A 24876-nucleotide genomic window follows, 5' to 3' on the forward strand; every position below is an offset into this window, starting at 1 on the left:
CTGAAGTTCATGTGATGAATGACAGTTGACACGTGACGAAAGAGAGATATATTTTCCATCATTGTTCTACACCTGAAAACTGGATCGTACACACGTACGAATGTGAGAAAAATATGATTCATTTGAGGAAGAACCAAGTGTACAAAGGATAAAAAGAATGACCCTAACTCCAAAATGTACATAATAAATATCATGTGTGTAATTTGAATTTGTTCGTTGCAATTTTTCAACTTCGTAGAAAAATATTATGGTATGATGTGCATATATTTTAGTGGTTAGGTTCAGGTGATTCTTTACCAGAGTTATGACTTTATTTAAATGCAGATAGGTAATGTAGGCAATGAATGGTGTGTGTGTGTGTGTGTGTGTGTGTGTGTGTGTACAGCTGTACTTCGTTCACTGATTTACTTGTTAGTTTGTAGATAATATTGGCTTCATTTATATATGTGCATGGAGATGACTTGTGAAGATCCAGTGACGTCGAATAGAGCTGTGGCTCCTTTGAAATGCAAAACAATGTTTATCTGAGTAATGTGTGAAACTTGGCTGGAAGTTCCTTTTAACTGCATGTTTTAAGGGTGATGGACATTAACCACATCGAGTAATGATGTGCATGAATTATTTTATGCTTCAGCGACTTTGCAAAAGTTATGCCCATTTTTATTCATTATTGTTTTGAAGGCCATCTTTACTGTGCATGCGGCATATGTCTCATTTATTTATTAATTTATTAATGGTTTGAAAGTTTGCTGAGGTTGTCTACATCGTTCAAAGATAAAAATATTATTTAATAGTGATGCTCCAATGATTTGTCCGTAATGATGGCTTTGTATGGCATACACTTATCCATTGTCGGTAATATATTATGTGTGCAAATAGAATCACGTTTTTGCTAATTCTCTTGAAGGTAGCGTTGAACTGTTCGGCTTCGAATGAAGATAGAATCCAGTGATTTCTGCTGAAGGTAGTTTTCATTTGTCTTACAATCAATGTGGTATATGATGTAGATTAAGATACAAAACCAGTGATAAAGGTGATTCGTGAATTGATTCAAAAGCTGTCCATATTTGTATACTCCAGTGTTCTCTTTTGCCCAACTACTCTTATACTCTTTACTAGATGTTCTTTATATCTATCTATCTATCTATCTATCTATCTATCTATCTATCTATCTATCTACATGCATGCATGCATATATACATAGATGCATACACAGATGCATACATAGATGCACATACACACACACACACACACACACGATCACTTTTTAGGTCTAATTCTTGATACTGTTTTCTTTAATTTTATGTTTCAGGTATTGCCATTTGGTTTTGAGTTTATGTGCCTCAAGACTGTTAACTTTACTCCATTCCTTACAATAATATTTTGATTTCTACACTAGTATTTAAAAAATGATAAGACATTCTTCAGTATGTCTCTTGTAGTGTAGAGATGGCTGCGAAAGAAAGAGGGCGAGAATCTCTCCTTGTCGTTGCCATAGATTTTGGAACATCATACTCCGGCTACGCTTACCAGTTCTATAATGAGTTCGCTACTGATCCTAATAAAATAGGATCGCCGAAAGCATGGAACAGTGGGAAAAGCAACCTTATTTCCTTAAAAACGCCAACCTGCCAGCTGCTGAATCAAGATAAAGAACTTGATGAATGCGCCTTTGGCTACGAGGCAGAGAACAGATATGCAAATTTATGCCTGGAACAAGAGAACGAGTAGTACTACTTTTTTTAGAAGGTTCAAGATGACGTTACAGGAAGGAGAGGTGGTTATTTTCATATTTTTAGATGAAAGATGTATTTTTTTAAAAGAACGATGTTTTAATGAAAAAGTAGTGATCCATGTTATTTTTTTGTTTAATGAGTTTACAGATAGAAACAACAGGTTTGCATTAGGTATATGTTATTTAATATACCACTTTCAATAGGTGGTCAAGACAACGATTTAAAAATGACCAGTCGCGTACTTCTGGAAAAAAGTAAAATAATTGCCACATGAGACATTGCACGTCACTGTCCTTTTATTCCTGAAATAAGCTGTCTTTAACTCTTTCCAGTGGATAGGCGCTAATTAAATTGAATAATTTTCTTGAAATGTATCTATGGGCATTTTACTTGTTTTTAACATTGAACGAAACCAGATATGATGATACAATCAAATACCGTGATTCTCTTGAAACTGAATAGTTACACTTATCAGAATGGAAAGTAACTAGCTTCCATTTTGATCACTCAGTCAACAAGCTAGAAAACTCAGAATTTTTTAAACATGCTCTCGATATAATTCTTGAGCTTAATCTAGGTCAAATGTACTTGCTTAATTTATAAGAATTCATTTTGAATTAAAATACATTTCAAACCTAATTTATTAAGGTCTTCCTTAGGGTCTAACGAAATCGTCGACGATTGAAGATGAAACAGGTAAGAAAATGCTAGCTCTCGACGTGTTCGCATTGTCCATTAAGTGTCTAAAGAACCATCTCATGAAGATGTTGGAGAAACAGGGGACAGGAGTAGGCGAGGAAGATATCTTCTGGGTCCTCACTGTGCCAGCCATCTGGAATGACGCTGCCAAGCAGTTCATGAGGGAAGCAGGTATACTGGTAGGTTCAGTATAATACTTTTTATATTATGATATCTCTACCACGGCAACATTTAAACATATTTCGAAATTTTATAACACAAAACATAATGAAGGAGCATATTAATGGTCTAATTTCAGTCCGGTATAAAGTCTGACAACTTAGAAATCGCCCTTGAACCGGAGGTCGCGTCTATTTTCTGCCAACATGTTCCTGTCAGTAGCATCAGCAGTGAAGGTGAGCAAGTTCAGTTTGCAGCGCCCCCTGGAACAAAGTTTATGGTGGTAGATCTTGGAGGTAAGTCAGTGTCTCTGAACAAATAAAATATACCTAACCTTGACACATGAAATGATACAAATAAGATATTTCGTGTAATTTACGTCTTACTTAAATTGCATTGAACATTGGTCGGAGCTGCAAGAAGCACTATCAGGTTACCATCTGTACTATCTTATAACACGAGCCCAATGGCAAACTGCTCAAACCAATATCTGCTGTTGAATATGCTCCGACAGATCTGGGTCTGTGCAGTTGTTAGGAGTAATCAGTAGAGCAAATAACATGGACTCTGATCTGCAGACGTGTTATGCTATGGCAGATCAGGATCTTTGTTCTTTGCAGTTTGATGAGTCTTATAAGCAAGCACAGACGGTATAAAGTTATTGAATGACTGACGTACTGACCAAACCATGAACTTAGTGACCATAAATGTAAAATCAGGATGTTTGATTTTGTTGAAAAGTAACTGCTGCATGAGAACCTTTGATTCTTCAATATGATATTATTGCTAAATGTCTCTTGTTTTTGTTCAATAATGACTTACGTATGCAGAAACCCTAAACAGGACCAAAAAAAAAAATTTATACAAAAATGCAGAGATTACGAGAATGGTTTTAAACTTATAATTTTTTAAATATTTCAAGTGAGTGTGAGTTACAAAGAAATAGTTTTCTTTCGAGGTAATCATTCACTTTACTTCAACTGTCAAGAAGTAGTTTTTGGTTCCCATCTGCTTTAAAATATTTATCTTGAAAATATCCTGCAGAAACATCAAGAATTGTTTTATTGTTACGTCACTGATCTTACTAAGACAATTCAACATCGGCAGGGCCTGTGTAGAAGATAATCGATAATAGAATAAATGTTTAGGTAGACCACACACTTTTTCCAGGTGGCACGGCTGATGTAACGGTCCACGAAAAGCTAGAAAGAGGAAGACTTAAAGAGATTTGTAAAGCAAGCGGTGGACCCTGGGGAGGGACTGCAGTTGATACCGCGTTTTCGCAAATGTTGATCAGCATTGTGGGGGGGGGGGCTGTGATGGTCAGATTTATGAAGGAAGAGACGTATGACTATCTGGACCTGTTCAGAGAATTTGAGGCTGTCAGGCGAAACTTCAGCAAAAGAAACAAAAACAAGATCGTCATAAAGGTAAACTCTTGTCAAAGTTTTTGTTTCCTTTTAAGCTAAAAACTTAACGAAGCAATAAATTACAGAAACAACATTTATGAACGTTCAATTTCATAGCCAAACTTTGGAACGCTCATACTTTTATCTATCCTTTGAAGATAATTATATTATAAAATTATAAAGTTATAAAAATTATCTGAAAATAAAAGACCTATGTTGGATATAAATACTTATCTATGCACCTGCCCCACTGTGTGCGTGGACATTTATTAAAGATAATTATATTAGCGTTATTACGAACTAAAGCGTTCCATTGACTTACTAGGTCTTCTTATAGCACCTCTAGAGAGAGAGAGAGAGAGAGAGAGAGAGAGAGAACAATCGATGCAAATGAAAATATCACCATTCTTTCTTTACATGAGATTATGTACAGATTAAGATACAGCATCAAGGTTAGGACGTTCAACGAAATGCAGATTTCAACCTGTAAGACAGAAAATACTGAAAGGATCGAAAACTCTACTGAACTTCCAGATATAATCATTTACCATTTCATTATTTCATTTGCAAATGAACCTACCAGAGTATTTTTAACGCCTGAAATCAAGAGGACAGTAGGCGTGACCTAACTCACGCTATAGACCATCTGTGCTTAGAGGCTGAAATTGTTATTATGAAATAGAACGATTTGAAAACATTTCAGTTCAAGATTAACATGATAAATTGAACTATATTGAAGGAAATAAAAGTAAATTGATCTGTTCCGTTCTCTCTGAGATATCTTTGGCAATTAATGATTCTTTGTGAGTGAGATATCTTCAGTGAAAAGACATGCAGATTCTCAAAGGCAAAGTGTAAGTTCAAATTAGTAAAATTTAAAACATGTTAAAAAATAAATTACGTTCAACGGTGAAAAATGGAGGCAATATATTATTTACTCTGTGTACAGACCAAGAATGCACATTGTGTTTAAATACAGAAGTAGTTAAGCAGTTTATAAAAAAATCAAAGTGTTAATCATATATAAAACCTCGATAATGAATCATATTTTAAACTACAACTTTTATTTCTAAATACGTTGCCTAATAGGTCTATATAAATTACATCGATCATTCTTACCTAAGCAAATTAAATAATGCATTCATCCTCTTTTGTCGATAATTAAATACAAATGTAGTGTGGCTTACAAACTATGTACGATAAATAAATCTATACTGTCCACATATGCCCCTGAAAGGACACAACATCACTGTTCTTTGATCGCAGGTGATATGTGCCCGAATTCGCATATCGAAATGGAACGGATGATTCTTGGTGTGGGGCATTGAAAGAGTTTCTTATCGCTATGTATTTTTGTCTCAGCTTTTGTGTATCATCCAAGCTTCAATACCGTTCTATTTTAGCTTCCAGTTACCTTGAATGAATTATGTGAAGAAATGCTAGGAAGCAATTTCAAGACTTGTCTTGCAGAATCTGTTCACGGTGATGAAATTTCTTTAAGAGCAGACAAGATGATAATTGATCCAAAGCTGATGGATGTACTTTTTCGTAAAGCGACGGACCATATCATTGATCATTTATATAGTATCCTGAAGAAAGACCACGAGAATAACATCTCCCTTATCCTGATGATAGGGGGTTTTTCTGAGTCGCCATTCGTGCAGGACGTCATACGCGAAGCATTTCATGGCAAAAATGGAAGAAAAGTTGTCATTCCTAAAGATGCAGGTATTACTATCGTAAAAGGTGCTGTCCTTTTCGGAAGAATGCCTGACACTATCGATACAAGAGTTCTTCGCTTCACTTATGGGGTAAAACGTAACCCGTCTTTTATCGAAGGAGTGCACCCAGAAGAGAAGAAAATTGTGACAGATAGAGGAATTCAGTGCAAAGATGTCTTTGACGTTCTAGTTTCAGTTGATTCAGAAGCGAAAACAGGGTTCTCAATCGAAAAGTCATATTGTACCCTATACGATTTTCAATCAAATGCAATATTAGAAGTGTACTACGTCGAGGGAAAAAATCCAGATTTTACCACTGATCCAGGGTGCAAATTATTGGGGAAAGTTAATGTTCAAATTCCAGAGCCAAGCAAAGGCGAACGTTGGATTGATGTAACATTCCAGTTTGGAAGGACTGAATTAAAGGTCAGTGCTGTGGAAAGATCTAGAAATATTTCTTGCACAACGCTACTCAAATTAATTGAATAATTCGCGAATGAAACAGCTCTAGACTTGCCAATAATTAAGTGACAAAATGTGTAACTACTAAAAACAAATTCAATAACTAAAAACATTATTTGTGATGAAGGAAAGATGAAAATTGATCTCTGTATCATACAAATAAAATCTATACAATATAAATGAAATTCAGTTAGTAAGAATAATTATCAACCTTTTTTCTTATAAGGTTGCATAAAAGAAAATGCACTAATTGATCCAGAGTTGTTACTATTTTGTTTTGAATCGTTCTACTTATCAAATGGTTTAGTTGTGATAGTATTCGGCAGTTAATATAAATCCTGCCATACCCCTTTGGTATCTTCCCAAAATCTGCACCAGTATCGTTCTTTAGCATTAATGGAAAAAAGTACTTATTTTCATCTGTGCTTTGATGAATATGTTAGGTAAATAGAAACATTAATCAAGACTTTATGCGATTTTACTGGTCTGTTTTAAAGATATGGTCAAGCAATATAAAACATTCTCGTCTATAGTCTCGATCTCGAGACTCATCATAATGGATATGGTTGTGACGTTCCAAAGTAAAATTCGGTTTGTTGCCGACACATTGGTTCATCGATTCGCGGCTGCAGTAAAGTTTCATTTGGAGTTGAAAATAAAAATCACTAAGTACAGCAACGTTAAACAGTAAAGTAAATAATGAAGATCAGTTCAGCTCACGGCGACAACACAAGATGAATTATTTTGTAATGTTTTCATTTGTCCAACGTAATATGGAAACTAACTGCTATTCAATTACAACTAGATAACTATTATTATAGGTAAACTCACTTTTATCAAGATTCTGCGAGACACTATTATATTTAATATCAAGTCATATTGTATCCATACTGCCTCAAAAATTACTAAATCAGCCAAAACTTTGAGTCGCTTTCGGTCAACTGACAAGTTTTCGCATAATCGGTATGGTCTATGAACATTCGTGGTATAATTAATATTGTCTGAAATCACACGTGAAGAGCATGCAAATTCGGCGACATTCTGTGCATCGGGAAAATTGTCAGCTGAGAAAAGAATGCTGGCGTGATAAAGGGCCAAGCTTCGGTAAATATTGAATTTTATACCTATTTTTCAACAAGTAGCTCCATATACTTAAAAAATTCGGACTTTATTCCCTGTTCCGATCGAAGTTCTTTACGTCCTTTGATTTTAAGTGTCTTTCTTACTTTAGTTCTAGGTTGGAAGCTGTCATAATCATCCTCTCTCTTGAGTTCTTTGTAATTTTCTAAGATGACATGTCGTATTTCAGTAATTTCAAAATTTAAATAGATTCCTGGAAAAAAGAACATACAACTCCTTACAATTATATCCATCCGATTTAATAATATATCAAGTGAAGTATCAAAGATACTTTTTGAAAGAGTTGTATGCTATTACATATTTTGTTGGTGAAATCAAAAGGAGGTCACTGTGATAATTTAAATTACAAATAGACACATTTAAAGTTGAGTGTGACAGGTATGACACTCCTTTTTGGCAAACTAGTGACTCTAAAGAATTTAATAAAAATCCAGGTTACCATTGCTCTACATGTTATAAGTAAAGATCGTAAGTAAATAAATCATGATTGACATATGATATCAAACTATTCAATGACGTTCATTACATCATAGATGCCTGTAACAAAATCAGTATCGGCATAATTCAGCAGATACTAAACGTTACAATAGAACAGATAACTACAGGCTGATATTACTGAAAATGTGTTCAGAAAAAAAGCATAATGATGTTAACATTCTATGTATTTCTCTCATGTTACTGGCAGAAATTTAGGAAAAACTGCAGTTGTTTCAAGGACGGGAAGTATTTTGACACGAAGAAACGGCATACTTCACACATACAGGAAATTTTCTAGAACGTTGTCTTTGTGTTTTAGGTATATGCTACATGTATTGTTCTATACACAATTTATATACATCGATTATGAACCATTGTAACATTGTAATGTAATATTCTATATATTTTGTTCCGCTAAAAAAATCCTTTCGCGATATAAGCCTTGACCGCACGTTCATATTGCTTTTATAAGAAATATTTCTGGTTGGAGCTTATGATTGTACATGATTTTTCAAACCCGTGCCAAGAATGTAGCGTGCATATGGTTTTAAAAATGAACTGTATAATTGAAAGAAGACAGGCTGCCTTTAAAACATTATTCGTGCATCCGTTGTAATTCCATTTTATGTTTTACGAATAAAGGTAGTATAGCTAAATTTTCTTCTATTTTGTGTCTGATTATAATCAATTACTATCAGTGGATTGATAGAGAGGTAGATAGACACATGGATCAATGACTCTAAGTGGGCAAATTATTTATATTTATATCGGCTGATTTGAAGCTCCGTATTAATCAAATAAGTATCAGATTTCATATAAATATGTACAATAATACAGGTAAATATACACAACTGCAAAGTTTTTCAAACTCTATGGCAAAACCTCACGTCCTATAGTCCGAGATTTATACCGACATAGTCAAGTCATACATCAACTAAAGAGGCTTATATCAGAGTAGTACAGACGATCAATATTTCTGTAGATATACCATGCAATATTTCATACGCTTACTTACTATGTGCCTGGAAATATCCGTACAAATATCCTCAAAATTAAGTAATGGAAATCGCTAAATATTTATGAGCACAAAATATTCGGAATTTAGCAAGGGAACTGGTTTTATCTTATATTTTGTTCTGGATAAAATATGTGATAACATTTCACAAATATACGAAGTATGAAGATCCAGACAACCCAAACATTTGCCTTTGCGAGTTCGAAAAGTTAGAGCAGTTGGATCATCGTGATTGTCTACGGTTTTATATACGCCATATTGAACTTTGGATACTAGATTATGAACACGTGAAAACATATACCTATCGGTGTTGCCAGCAATGAAATATGCAGGGTCATGCTTTGTTGTATCGGCGCTTCGGACAACTAGTGTCCGTTGATCCGAAAGTAAGTTCTTTTGTTTGTCCGTGCGTCCATCCGTCAGTCCGTTCATCTATTACTGTCTGGCATGATTTTCCACAAGGATATACAACTGAGAATACTGGTTTTGGATTCTTGATGCAGCCCCCCATGGGAGGGGTCTATGGTCTCAGTTTCAAAGTTAATGCAAGTAGACTCTTTATTGTAGAAGAAACCCCGCCTACACCAATTTAGTGAATGTGACTTTATTTAGATGAACAGATGACAGCAGCTGCTTCTAATATTGCAAGCTGAAGGTGGCGGATGGGTGGGGAAAGGTCAATGGCTTCCGTATTGAGTTAGTAAATGATATATAAAATTCTATCACTTCTAGCAGTGATTTCTATACTTTTACGGTTTGGTAATTCCCTTGTGTCGGAAGAATGAGATCACACTTTATTTCGTCGGTGTATACTACAACCAATTACATCAGATTTTAACGACGCTCAGATATTATTATTAACTGTGACTGAGTCGATGGCTGGTGAGAGCTGGGCTTCTATTGAAACTAAAATTAAGAAAGACGACTTCTTGCAGTGCATGCAACCCAAAACTCAACTACTGCATAAAAACACAGAAAACAAAATTTCACTTAGCACTAGCTAAATACAATCTCTTCTCCAAAATATACGAGGAAGCTTCTCTCCTGTTGCATAAAACAAAACAGTACACGCAGCCACTTCTCCCGCATAAAGCAAACAAACGATAAAAAAGAAAACCAAAACAAACAAAAAAAATAAACCCATGAGGTCACTTCTCAAATACTACATAAAGCACAAAAAGCTCAATGCCACTTACAAATAACTTCATGAATCAGCAACAACAACAACAACAACAACAACAAACCAACAACTTGAAAGAAAAGCACGAGACCATATGCAAACAAATGAAAACAAATAACCCAGCTATGCATGAAACAGCCCCTTGTTCCTAGACTATTCTAATATTGGATCACTTACCTTACAGTTGTGTAAACACTAACGAAATTCCAAACCACTTTCCCTACCAAACATAAAACACACCGTCATTCCTACACTTTACTACTGAACCACTTTCCTTGCTACACTAACTGAAATAAAAAAGATGAAACATAGCATTTAATTCCTCCTACCATGTTTGACAAAATTTTACAATGTAAAATGTGTTCAACAAAAACGTGTTTATTTATGTAAATAACAAGATAACGTTTGCAAATAACGTTGTTGACAAGAACGTAAATGTATTTGTTGTTGGCTGAATTTGATAAAATCCTTTCTTCCCTATTAGACCTTTACCATTACTATGATGTGTGCGCTTTTGCTATATCAAACGAGTTCTTCCCCTTCGCTCAGTACACCCCAAACCCGCCCCGAAAATAAAAAAAACAATAATGCGTTTTTTTTTTATAAAATAAAAAATTACATACCCCTCAGTTTACGATTTTGAAATGATTTTAACTTAAATGTATAAATGAAATTCGAAATGAACTGGGATTTATAAAAGTTCGGTTATCTGCTTCTTAAAATATATGCGCATGGACGTCGAAAAGGAACCTAAGTAATTTGAATCTTGGTGTTTGATACGGAAATAGGATTTAAAAGCTGTATCAAGCATGCAAGGTTAAATCTCTTTTCTCTTGGCATCCATCCGTCTACGGGAGACGATGGCGTAGCTCCAAAGTAAGCTTTTGTTTATCCTTCTTTCTAGCTCTCTTTTCAGCTTGTTTTATTTTTCTTTCCTCCTCTTCGTTTTGAACTTCCTGCCTGACAGCTAGACACCAGCTGGAACGGTTGTTTGCACAGCTCTTCCAGTCGTTGACATTGATGTTTGCCGTCTTGATATCCTTCTTGCAAACATCTTTGTAGCGCAGATGTGGTCGTCTAGTTGGTCGTGCACCTTCTGATAACTCCCCATATAACTGGTCCTTGGGAATGCGGCCTGGGTTCATTCTCTTGACATGGCCAAGCCAGCGAAGGCGCCTCTAGCTGAGAATGGAGAACATGCTGTTCATGTTGGCGCGTTCTAGAACCTGTGTTGGGTATTTTGTCCTGCCACTGGATGTGCAGAATGCGCCGCAGACATCTCAGGTGGAAACTGTTGAAGAGAAGTGAGCTGAGCACGCAGGCTTGGTAGACACGCAGTTTGGTCTTCTCTGTGAGGTTGGGGTTGTTCCAGACTCTCTGGTTAAGTCTGGCCATCACTGCTGCTGCCTTGGCAATCCTGCCGTTCACCTCAGAATCAATGGAGAGTGAGCTGGAGATGTTAGACCTGAGGTATGTGAAGTTCTCGACAACTTTCAAGTTGTACCAATCGATGGTGACAGAGGGAGGGGAGTCTGCGTCCTGCGCCATGACGTTCGTTTTCTTCAGACTGATGGTCAGTCCAAATTCCTTACAAGCATGGGAGAGGCGGCATACCAGCTGCTGAAGCCCATCTTCCGTGTGTGATGTCAAGGCTGCATCGTCGGCGAAGAGCAATTCACGGATGAGTACCTCTGTGACTTTAGCCTTAGCACGGAGACAGGCGATATTGAACAGATTGCCGTCTGCCCTGGTATGGATGTACACTCCCTCGCTGCAGTCCTTGAATGTGTACTGGAGAAGAGTGGAGAAAAAGATGGTAAAGAGCGTCGGCGCATGGACACAGCCTTGTTTGACTCCGCTGATGACTGGGAATGCTTCAGATGTTGCGCCATTGAAGCACGTTGTGCGGGGGGGGGGGGCAGCCGATCGTCTACAGGAGTCTGAAGAGTCCACTCCGACTAACCAGGTCAAACGCCTTCGTCAGGTCTATGAAGGCAATGTAGAGGGGCATCTGCTGCTCGCGACACTTCTCCTGCAGCTGACGTAGTGAGAAGATCATGTCTATTGTTGACCTGCCGGCTCGAAATCCACACTGGGACTCTGGGTAGACGCGGAAGGCTAGAATCTGCAAGCGCACCAAGGCAACACGGGCGAAAGCCTTTCCGACGATGCTGAGGAGGGAGATGCTCCGGTAGTTGTTGCAGTCGCTACGGTCTCCTTTGTTTTTGTACAAAGTGACGATGTTGGCGTCACGCGTGTTCTGTGGGATGTATTCCTGTTCAAAGCAAAGGCAGAGGAGTATGTGTAGGGGCTGGAGCAGTGCTGGTTTTCCGCTCTTGAGGACTTCAGGTGGAATGCCGTCGCTTCCAGGAGCCATCCCACAGGCAAGGCAATCGATGGCTTTTCCGAGCTCTTCCAGGGTGGGCTGTGTTTCTAGCTCCTCCATGACAGGCAGGTCTGGAATGGCGTCCAGGGCAGTTCCAGTGACATTGTTCTGGGTTGCATATAGCTCGAGATAGTGCTCAACCCATCGCTGCAGTTGTTTCCCCTGGTCTGTGATGACTTTGCCCGTCTTGGACTTGAGGGGGGCGGTCTTGTAGCTGGGGGGGGGGGGAAGCGGTCGCCTTCTGATACCCTCATACATTCCTCTTGTATCCCTGGTGTCGGCAGCTGTCTGTATACTGTTGCAAAGGTTCAGCTAGTAGGTGTTGGCACAGCGACGGGCGGTCTTCTGGGCGTTGTTCCTTGCAATCCATAGGGCTTGTAGTGTTCTGGGGCTAGGTGCAGCCTTGTATGCCAGGAGGGCTTTCCTCTTTGCCTCAGTCACGGTCTCCATCTCCTCCCAGTTTGCCTCATACCAGTCGACATTCTTTCGCTCCCTCTTCCCGTAAGCTGTGATGGCTGAATTGTACACAGAGTCACGGATATGGGACCACTTGGAATCAATGGTGTCATCAGGTGTCACTTTGGTGAGGGTTTTCTTCAGTTTGCTGATGAACTGCTGTTTTTTCTCTGGGTTGCTTGCACAGCAGGTGTTGATGCGTGGGTGACCCTTCTTCTTGGCGTGGTGCAGCTTCTTGGGTAATATTCGCACCTTGCTAGCCACAAGGGAATGGTCCGTGTCGCAATCGGCACTGTGGTAGCTGCGAGTGAGGAGGACACTGGACAGTTCTGCACGCCTGGTGATGACGAGGTCTAGCTGGTGCCAGTGGCGTGAACGTGGGTGTCTCCACGACACCTGGTGGATCTCCTTGCATTTGAAGAAAGTGTTGGTCACACATAGGCTGTGTTAGCAGCACATCTCCAGCAGTCGCTGACCATTCTCGTTGATCTTGCCCCTTCCGTAAAAGCCAAGACAGGTGGACCAGACCTCATGGTCAGCTCCCCTCTAGCATTGAAGTCTCCTAGTAAGTAAAGGCTTTCATTGTTGGGGATACTGGATATTGCCTGATTCAGAGCCTCATAAAACTTGTCTTTCTCCTCGTGGGTGGAGCAGAGGGTTGGGGAGTACACGTAAGGCTCGAAATTTATTTCATCGTGTGATACCAAAACTGTGATATTTTAACGAGTGGCGAAGCCATGAGATAAAATATATAGCGTTATGTACCATAAGATGAAATATATACGGGATTAACGTGGCAAAAGAAAATGTTCTTTTTATTATATACCAAACTTGCTCCAAAATCGAAGTTTAGAACATTAAACCCACTCTTCTGCACAACACGCATCCCCACCCACATTTCGTAATTCACCTCACGTTCATAGCCGGATCATACAATATACATGACTTGAGAAAGTGGTAATATGAGTTGACCGAATCTGTCACAGTAAATTACATTTTTGTCACTTTATAAACTATTTGACCCTATCTGAAAGCAATGCAAGTCCGATTCCGCAATGTCATTGTTTTTAATGAAGTAAGTGGAAATAACGTCAGCGAAACGCAAACGGCGTCTGGTGAAAATTTCATCAAGAAAAGGTTAATTTACATGTCTGATAGGTATTGCAGTTTCTATATATTTGTTCTAGCTCACAAGGTACTCTTTGTTTATTGTACAACCTTTGTAGGCACACACAATCAAGCGTAGCACAGCATGATCGGAAACCTTATCCTTTTACGTGTGAAAATATAAGGATATATTTTTATCATGTGTTAATATAGGAATAAAAAAGGAAATTATTTCGCCAATAAGTGTCTATATTTCACACCTAGGTGTATAATAAATTCAGTGATATTAATAGTTTGTCTCATGTTTTTCTTTATTCTCTGTGTGTCACCTATTCAGATATGAATGCATGAAATATCCAACTATACGCATTATGTAATAAGCTATAGTAAGTTAGACAACAGCCTACTTCATCAGTTTCTAGTATAAAGATTATAATTGGAGACTTTCTTTTTTTTGAATCATATATTAAGAAGTTATTATGTCACCTAACAGTTTCATTTTATTTTTAATCATTTGTCACATGAATTTTTTTTTATATATAAATATAGAGGTCTGGAACCTGAGACCGAATGTGAGTCTGGCCAGACCGTAAACTAATACTAGATTCCGGTGATGCAAAGAAATAATAGAAGCAGTGCAGAATGTAGTTCTAATAGCGCTAGATAGGTACTGAATTCACATTTTGAGACTCAAAGCATAATCTACGGTTATATTAGATAGTAAAAAATGCCAAACGTAAAGAGAAAAACAAACGATTGTCTTAATAGGAGAAAATTTCACTTCAGACCAGGAAGTATTACTCATAACAAGGGTGTAACTTGCGAGAAGGCTGTAGATAGGAATGTTAAATAACCCCACTAAATTGGCCCCTGGAAAATTTCTTAACTTAAGGCTATGTTGTGACTTTTTCAGCTATTATTGTTTATTAATTAAAGATATGGATATATTTGTGAACTAGATGTTTCGGGCTTGTGGTGTTCTTGAAACTGATGTCAGGCATGTACATCTTCCATAGCTACTCTGCGGTATGTTGATAGTGAAATACCAATAGTCGGCTAGGAAGAAGAGCTAGCCTCCCATAGCAGTAAACACATGGGTTTGGCAGTAGTGAAGGGGGATACTATAGCGACAATGGAAGTTAGCATTACAGACACCCCTGGGAACGTATAGCGACAATGGAAGTTTAACATGGAGAAAAATCGTGGGAACATATAGCGACAAGGGAAATTAACATGGAGAAAAAATCGTGGGACTGTTGAGCGACAAGGGAAATTAACATGGGATTTTTTCTTTTAAATTTTTAAAATAAAAAATAAAAAATAAAAAATAAAAAAGGGTAGGCAATTGAAAGTCATTCTCTTTTCGAGAAATGTGGGTGGCCCTGAAAAGGGCCTTTGGGTTTATGTTAATGTATCCATTAACATAAGTGGCACCGCATTGGTCTTCTTCTTGTCCTTAGGCTGCGCCTCACTGTAGGACCGTAAATCAGCACTCTTTTGAGGCATCCTTGTCTTTCTACGTAGATCCTACGTATCCACAGACTGGTGTTTGTCCTGTAGACAACGGTCCACTTGGACCGGACATACATGAGCATGTCCGTCCTAAACATCATGGAAGACACAAGGGTGGATGATTCGACTGTGGTCCACATCGTGAGGCGACGAGAACAGGTGAATCAATGCAGTCAACTGCGCTTATTTATAGGTAGAGGAAGGATTGAAACGGATTGAGTTCATTCACCTATCCGAACACGCGATTCAAAATTCAGTCAGCCCGCATCCAATCCGAAGAGAGCAGTCTGTGACGTCACGTGGTCTATATAGATTCGCTAGCGCTTGTGTGCAGTCAATCTATGCGACACTGATTCAGCATGACGGAAACTCAGAAAACGATCCATTGGGGTGCACCAGCAGTGGAGACCGTCCAAGGGAACTCGGACTTACTTTCAGAAGAGGTAAATTGGGATTTTGTGGATTTTCTTACCTCGTAAGAATTTGTTCCGGAACCTTCGTTACCTTCTTCATTAACGCAAGTGGAGAATTTTAGACAGAGACAGAAAGAAGGATTGGAGAAATTTATACAATGACAAAAGGAAGCGGAACAAGCTTTTCTCCTACAGCAACAGCAGCAAGAAGAAGAGGTAAGAAAACAAGAAGAAGAAGAAGAAGAAGAAGAAGAAGAAGAAGAAGAAGAAGAAGAAGAAGAAGAAGTAGCAGCAAAGAAACAAGAGGGTGAAAATCAAACGGTCACGGTACTGTTGGACATTTTAGCGGAGTTAAGGAGTCTGAAACAAATGTATCAGACTTCTTTATTACGACCGAAGAGAATACGACCTTCCCGACTAAACACGTTAACCCTGTGACTAAGCCTACCGTACCACCCTTAGTGATTTCAACCCAATCATCATCAACAGTACGCAGTCCAGAAGTAGGCCTTGGCCGTGGCAAAGGCTTAAGGCACTTAAAGTTGATTGCTTAAACTCACCCCTACACCAAAAAAGGCCCTTTTCAGGGCCATCCACATTTCTCGAAAAGAAATACAATTTCAATTTGCCAATAACAAAAAAAAACAACCCATTTTACCCCGTATAGTACGTGTCTGTGTATGAGTGCGTGAGTGTAGCTTCTTATTTTAAAATCAAAACTCAAAGACACTTACCTTATATAATCAATTTATTCTTTTATCCATTGTTACAATCCAATTCACAATTCACAACAGAACACTTTAAAAAGTTCATTGACTTCTTCTGTCTCATTTTTTAGTCTCTCTGTTTTTTAAATTTCTTCTTCACAGTCTTTTCCTCTTCTTCCTCCTCACTTTCTTCCCTTCTTCTTTTCTTCTCCTGTTTCTTTTTCTTCACCTGTCTGCTTTCTTCCTCTGAAAAATCCCTCTCTTCTTCTGTAGAATCCCTCTCTTCTTCTGAAGAATCCCTTTTTTCTTTTGACTCCTCTTGTTTCTTTTTTGGGCAATCTGGAGACCAATGTCCTTTTTCTTGACAATAATAACAGGTATCTTGACTTTTGTCTTTTTTAGCCCCTTTTTTTCTTTTTTGACGGTCTGGACACTCTGAAGACCAATGCCCTTTCTTCTGACAGATATAGCAAATATCTTGACTTTTATCTCGAAAGGAAGGAGAGTAGTCCGTTGGCTGGTCTGAAGAGAATTTTCTAATGACCCCTCGCAAAGCTCTGACGAAACGTTCGATTTGGCTAGTCTCTTCCATCGTTGTGCTCGGTTAGAGAGTGAAATGAATAGTGAAAGGACAAGACACACACCCTTTTATATACGCTGGTCTGCCATGACTATAAATTAGTCCATGGTGTTTAAACTTGAGTCATTTGACGTTTTTCACTCAAGATGAAACGATCCTATTCATTCGAGAAGAAAGAAGAAGAAAGTAAGAGGCAGAAACGTTATCTATCGCCTCGTACCAGAGCTGAAGTCTTGGCACAAATTCATGCCAGTGATTTTGAAGAGGACATGAGTGAACCAGAATCCGAATCCTCTAAACCAAGTTCACCACCCTTAATCAACCCTGAAAAATACTATTCCATTCGAGAGACGGAAAAGCGCTCATCTAGAAAATTTAGAACCACGGCTTACAAATACACAGTGAAGTTTAAAGATTTCAAGGCTGAAGTGCCGTTAGAGAAAGCAGAAGTGTTTATCACTGGGGTGTGGAATTCTTTGCTCACCACACTCAAGCGACAATGTCAACCCAAAGAAGACGATCGCTTGAGACTTTCCATACAACACGACGGTTTGAAATCCCCTGTTTGGATCGAGTTTAGCACCCTTGCAGAATTGACCGCTTCCAAAGTCATGGACAAAATTCAACACGTACAACAATCTAATGACCAGTTTGACATCACCGATGGAAAAGCCACACTGGACATGACCCACGTCTCTCCTCCTCAAGGGACTGGACGCATAAAGATGTTATTGGTGAACGAGCTTCGCAGCATTAAGCGTAGCCTCGTCCAAATTCACAATTCTCAAGACCAGATGTGTTTAGCCCGTGCCATCGTGGTGGGACGAACCTATGCCAACAAGAACGACACGGTAGAATGGAAAAGAACCTGGAGAACTATTCAACGATCCGACCGAGCCAAACAACGAAATGAAGCAGAACTCCTGTTACAACAAGCCGGACTGTCCAAAGACACACCCTGTGGAATTCCTGAGATGCAAAAATTGCAAGATACCCTAGCTCCACGATACACCTTGAAAGTGCACCCTCAAGAAATGCGTGGGTCTCTGTTGTTTCGAGGCCAATATTTTAAGGACGGAAAATACATTCGTGTCTATTATCACGATGACCATTTCGATACCATTACCAGTATCACTGCATTCCTGGGATACGGTTATTACTGTGAGAAATGTGATTATGGTTATAATAATCGAGAGCAACACAAGCATTGTGGATGGAAATGCTCAGGATGTTTGGCCTCTCCACCCGGTCTGAGCGAAGAACCAGTGCCTTGTTCAACTTGTCTGCGCACGTTTGTCAGCCCTACCTGTTACCAACAACATTTGAAGACGCAAGGTTCACAGAAGAAATGCGCTTGTCAACTGCTGAGATTGTGCCCTACCTGTGGACAAGGCATACTTACCAATAATGCCATGGCACACGTATGTCGAGGAAAGAAAAAATGTCACATTTGTCACCACATCGTGGACTTGGAACACCAATGCTACGTGCAAAAATACCAACCCCCACCAGGGAAAGAGGACGGTCACAAGAAGAAAGGCAATTTCATCTTTTTCGATTTCGAATGCATGCAAGAGACCGGCATTCACATTCCTAATTTCTGCGTGGCTCATCGAGCGTAAGAGAAGTGCATTCAAGAACCTATCTTCAGTCATTGCCCTCACTGCAGTAAGATTCCTGGAGGGCGTGAAAAAAAATTTCGGGGACCGAACACGTTAGCCGATTTTGCCCAATGGGTTTTAGACCCCATCGACAAGACGTGGAGCCAAGAGGATATCGAACGTTACGGAGATTGTCATCGTCATGCCACGGTGATGGCTCACAATTTCTCCGGATACGATGGACAGTTTCTTCTCAGATACTATACGGAACAAGGCAACGAGCGTCCTAAAGTGACTTTGAACGGAGCCAAAATCATTTTCATGCAAGTGGGACAAGTACAGTTTAAAGATTCGATGAGCTATTTGGCCATGCCTTTGAGCCGAATGCCTAAAACGTTTGGAATGACAGAAATGGCTAAAGGGTACTTTCCACACTTTTTCAATACGGAAGCCAATCAACACGCCGTTCTACCCCATTTACCTGAGGCTCACTATTACGACCCGGACAACATGCGTACCGAACAACGAGAAGCTTTCTACGCTTGGTACCAGGCTCACGCCTCCGACCCTTTCGACTTTCAGGAAGAAATGCTAAAGTATTGTCGTTCCGACGTGGACATTTTACGGCGTTGCTGTGGAAAATTTCGAGAACTGTTCATGGAACACGGAGGGGTCGATCCTTTGAAAGAAGCTTGCACCATTGCGAAAGCGTGTTCCTTAATGTATCGACAACGATTCATGCCTGAAAACACCGTATCTGTCATCAGCCCTCAAACGACCCACTATGTCAAACGTCAATACTCGGTCAAAGCCCTACGCTGGTTACATTACTTGTGCGACAAGGAAGACAAGTGGATTCAGCATGCCCGCAACGGAGGGGGCGAAAAGACCATCGGAACGTATTCGGTAGATGGCTGGGACTTAGAAAACCCCAAGATCGTGTACGAGTTTAACGGTTGCTTATTTCACCGATGTCCCGTCTGTTACCCTGACCGTGGCACTAAAAATCAGTTTTTACAACGAACCATGGAAGACTTGTACCATTCCACTTGTCAGCGACGCCTAAAGTTAGAACAGGAAGGATACCAAGTGGTGGAAATGTGGGAACACGAGTACGATCACCGTATGAAAACCTATCCCGAGTTTAAACGCCTCGTGGGAAGTTACCAGTTCATGGACCCGCTGAACCCGAGGGATAGTTTGTACGGAGGAAGGACCAATGCCACCTGTTTGCTGTACCAAGCCGACGAAGAGAAAGGAGAAGAAATCAAATACTTGGACGTGTGTTCGCTGTATCCCTACGTGTGCAAATATTGTCGCTTTCCTGTAGCGCACCCACATTTGCTGACGGAACACATCGACCTGAAAAACATTCGACAATATGAAGGCTTGATCAAGTGTAAAGTTTTGCCGCCCACGGACTTGTACCATCCCGTGTTACCTCACCATTGTCAAGGCAAATGGATGTTTCCATTGTGCCGTACTTGTGCCGAAACGTGCAACCAAGACCAGCCTTGCCATCACACCCAGGAAGAACGTGCCTTGACGGAAACCTGGGTCAGCGTAGAATTGTTGGGATACCAACTGTTAGAAGTGTACGAAATTTGCCACTTTCCCAAGACACAACAGTACCACAAGGGTGACCCAAGTCAGAAAGGCATTTTCGCCGACTACGTGGATGCCTTTTTGAAACTGAAGCAAGAAGCCAGCGGCTATCCGTCCTGGTGTCACACTTACGAAGACCAAATACAATTCAAAGAGAAATACTATGAACAAGAAGGCATCTCTTTAGACCACATCGAGAAAACCGAAGGCAAGCGATAGTTTGCCAAAGTGATGTTAAATTGCTTGTGGGGTAAAATGGCACAACGACCGTGTTTACCCAAGACGGAATATTTGACAGAACCTTCCCGCTACTTCCAGATGATTCACGACAAAACCAAATACATGAAACACGTGGACGTCGTTCGCGAGGATTTGATCTTGGTCAATTACGAAGAAGATCTGGACTTTGTACAAGACGACCCTTTTGGAAATGTCATCATTGCGGCTTACGTGACAGCTCATGCTCGCTTAAAATTGTACCAAGCTTTAGAACTGTTACTGGAACGCGTCCTGTACTTTGACACGGACAGTTGCATTTACATCCATCACCTGAGTCAACAGCACCCTGACATCGAAGGAGACCGTTTAGGAGCCTGGATAGACGAGCATCCCGACGACAAGATTCTAAGTTTCGTCAGTGGCGGTCCAAAAAATTACGGCTACGAATACCGGGACAAACAAGGAGAAGTGCACACGACGTGCAAAGTGAAAGGACTGACTCTGAATTATCGTACCAGTCGTGTGGTCAACTTTGGGGTATTGAAAGAAGCCTTGCAATCGGGAGAGGATGGAAACTTTAAAGTGACCACCTATCAACCGAACAAGATTGTACGTTTACCCACTCACCACATCGTCAGTCGACCCTTGGAAAAAGTCTATCAAATCGTGTACCAGAAGCGAGTTCGACTTCCCAATCATTTCACCTTACCGTATGGACACGTCGGTATTGGTCTCTATATAAAAAGGAACCCTAGGCAAGATCGATAGTTCATTGGGACTACCAAGACCGAGGGAACAAGATGAATACTTTCAGAGAAACACAAAACAAGTTGTTTAGAAAGGCACAATTCAAGTGTGAGGCTTCTGAAGTGGAATGCGATTGTGAGCCTTGCGATGGGTACGATGCTGTACGTTGTGACCTTAGCGATTCCGTAAAGCATCATGGGAACTTTAGTGTCACTACCCCTATTATGGAAAGGGATGCTGTGCGTGACAAACCTGAGGGATGCGAAAGTGATGCGGCTCGTCCTCTTGGACATTTTACTGGGTTTCGTTTTAAAGCGGAATTTTCACTTTCACGTCTACCCCCTACGGATGTCATCCAGCCCTGAGCAAACTCCTGTTCATGTCACCCAACCCTCATCGAGACGAACCTGTGAAAGACGAATATTCGTTTCCTGTGCGTTTGTCGGAATACTGCGACTTTGAAAATCGTCTTCAATCGTTCAAAGGAAAATGGCCTAAGTATCTGGGAGGACCGACCCCTGAAGAATTAGCCAGAGCCGGATTTTTCTACTTGGGCGAAGGAGATAAAGTCAAGTGCTTCAGTTGTGGTGTGTCACTTCATTACTGGGAACCGCAAGATTCAGCCTACGTAGAACATGCTCGATGGTCACCGAATTGTCATTACTTACCCTTAGTGGGACCGAGACATTGAAGTAACTTACCATAATCTGTTCATGGATGCTTTACACGAGAACATTCGCGCTTTGCCTGTGGAGTTGAGAGAACGCATTTACTGAGAGCTGGTCAAAATACAAGTGAAACGTAAAGAACAATTGCATCCGTTACGTCACCGGTGTTTGAACCACTGGTACCTGAATGCTGTACAAGGACTGATTCAGTTGAAAGTGTTGCATTGTACAGACATTGATCAACGACCTCCTGGTTATAAAAAGAATTGGTTTGGTATGGATGATTCTATCTACTACATTGTAAACGTACTGGATCCAATTCCAGAGGAAGAGTTAACGAATTACCAACATCTTTTAGGCAATGTCAACTTAGTGAAAGAGGAAACTTCTGAACGAATTTTAATGTGTAGATTAGTGATGAAACGATTTAGATTCGACAATGAATTAAAGCCATGTTTGTGCAAACGGTACATTTCTTGTGTCAGACAAAAGAGGATTTAGTATGACCTATTCATGGATACTTTGCTAGAGAACATTCGTGCTTTGCCTGTGGAGTTGAGAGAACGCATTTACCAAGAACTGATCAAAATACAAGTGAAACGCAAACGCAAAGTTATTCATCCGTTTTTAAATTATGCTCTGTTCCAAAGTATAAGAAGACTGATTATGAGTGGATATTACATCAGGCACAAAGGTAAACGAGGCTATTGGCCACCACACAAGGATTCCAAAAACAGTGTATATACTTATGGATACTTTACAAGAGAACATTTTGGGCTTGCCTGTGGAGTTGAGAGAAAGGATTTACCGAGAGCTGGTCAAAATACAAGTCAAACGTAAAGAACAATTACATCCGTTACGTCACCAGATCTTTAACCACTGGTACCCGAATGGTATAAGAGGACTGATTCGTCAGAAATTTTTTCAGTGGTCAGACCTTGTTGAACACTTTCAGTTTGTGAATGATAATGAACTAGACGTTCGTAATTTTGGTTACTTCGAGATTCACCTACTGCAACGTATTGAGGAGGACGAGTTAAAGGATTACCAACATTTGTTACATAGAATCTGCTTAGCGAAAGACGAAACATCTAGACAAACTGACGTTTCGGTTACAGTATGTAACATTTAAATTCCCTACTGGAGAACGAACATGTCTAGCTAGAAATTACCTTTATTGCTTCCGAAACAAGGAGACTATAAAATCAGGCTGCCATGCCACGGATTATGTCACATATTATTGAACAGATTCCGTGGAAGGAACTCAATGACAATATTCAAACCGTGGATCATTACCATCGATTATTACAAGAACTGTATCCATTCAATTTGGGTCGACAAGTGGTGTGTGTCTTAGTGACTTGTTTTCTGGGATTTCGTTTACCAGCCGATTCTTTGTGGACTCTTTACGATCAGTACTTACCACCTCAATGGCCTTAAATGGTCACGAAAAACTCCTTTTGCTCAAAGTCTTGCGGTTTCATCTGGATACTTCTCGACCTCTACGGGAAAAAAAGATTCGTCAACTTTTAGCTACCCAAGACGTGTATGACGATGTGTGTGTAGCTTGTGACTTACACCCCCATTGGACAGATGTCCGTGCCTGGAAAGAATGGGATTTTGAGGCTTGGACCCAAGAAGTGGCCCAGTATGCACGAGAGTTGTTCAAGGAAAAAAGTTACTTTTCAACCCGTGTTAGTGACGGTGCCAGAAGAACCCGTCACCCAGGACGGGACTGTCGTGGACAGGCCTGAAAGACCCTTTCGAGAGGACACTTGTGTGACCTTACCCCCTACTATAGAACTGGTTAGAACATTACCCAAAACATGTTGTTGTACAGACACTTGTTTTTATTCCACGTTAATGGTTATCATGTGCCTTTTATTCTTGTACTTAAGCCTTTGGCTTTTATGTATTTTTGTCTTTCGTATTCATGTTTGAAAACATTCAATAAACGTGTTCTGAAAAAAGTATATAAACTCTTGTCTTGTTTGTTTTCGTGTCACAAGTGACATTTCTCACACTATGGCTACCTCTGCTGTCTCTGCTCCCTCTTCCTCTACTGTCAAAGTCATCGACGAACATTTAGATCGTGCCAGTTGGGAGGCTTTGTATCTTCGCCATCCCTTTAACATGCTCATTGCTGGGCCTAGCGGTTCAGGCAAAACCGAATTCGTCAAACGTTTGATCGAACATAAACATCATTTGATCGATCGGCCACCTCAGCGGATCGTGTGGTGTTACAAAGAGTGGCAATCGGCGTACAGCCTCTTGCGAGAAAGTCAAGGCGATTCCATCGTGTTTGTGGAAGGCATTCCTAAAGAAGACGATGGCATCGTCTCTGACTCCCGTCAAACCCATTTGGTCATTTTTGACGACATGTTAGGAGAAGACGAAGAAGAAATTAAACTGTGGTTCACGCGCAAAGGGCATCACCGTAATGCCAGTGTCGTTTACATCACTCAAAATTTGTTTCAACAAAGTAAAGCCCATCGCACCATCAGTCTCAATGCGCATTACGTGGTCTTGTTTAAAAGCCCTCGAGATAAATCGCAAGTGCAAGTCTTAGCCAAACAGTTACGAACGCCTTGGCTGACTCAGGCGTACGACGATGCCACTCAAACGCCACACGCCTATTTACTCGTCGATTTGAAACCTACAACCCACGAGGATTTGCGATTTCGTAGCCACTTGTTTCACCACTGGTGCCAAGACGGAGGGAAAGTCCTGTACACGTCTCCGTCCTCGACTTAATTCACTCCACAAAAAAAAATCTATAAAAACCTCAGACCCTTTTCGTCTGTCTCACACAGTGTGAACATGACGTCCCTTCAGTCGCATCTTCCCGTCAAATTGATTCGTGCCTTGTATGGCATC

At 40.1% G+C, this 24876-nt stretch overlaps 1 protein-coding gene across 1 annotated transcript; it reads left to right on the plus strand.

Moving 5' to 3' along the window:
- The first annotated feature begins 2178 nt into the window (after nt 1-2178).
- Nucleotides 2179-8459, plus strand: LOC149775963 (heat shock 70 kDa protein 12B-like). Its single transcript, XM_089941235.1, has 4 exons — nt 2179-2614; nt 2734-2890; nt 3765-4024; nt 5407-8459. Exons 1-4 carry the CDS (start codon nt 2441-2443, stop codon nt 6211-6213), a joined length of 1398 nt encoding a protein of 465 aa, XP_089797361.1. The 5' UTR covers nt 2179-2440; the 3' UTR covers nt 6214-8459.
- The last annotated feature ends 16417 nt before the right edge of the window (nt 8460-24876 follow it).

Source organism: Sinohyriopsis cumingii, chromosome 18 (genome assembly GCF_028554795.1).
Source record: "Sinohyriopsis cumingii isolate HCF-2022 chromosome 18, ASM2855479v2, whole genome shotgun sequence".
NCBI lineage: Eukaryota > Metazoa > Mollusca > Bivalvia > Unionida > Unionidae > Sinohyriopsis > Sinohyriopsis cumingii.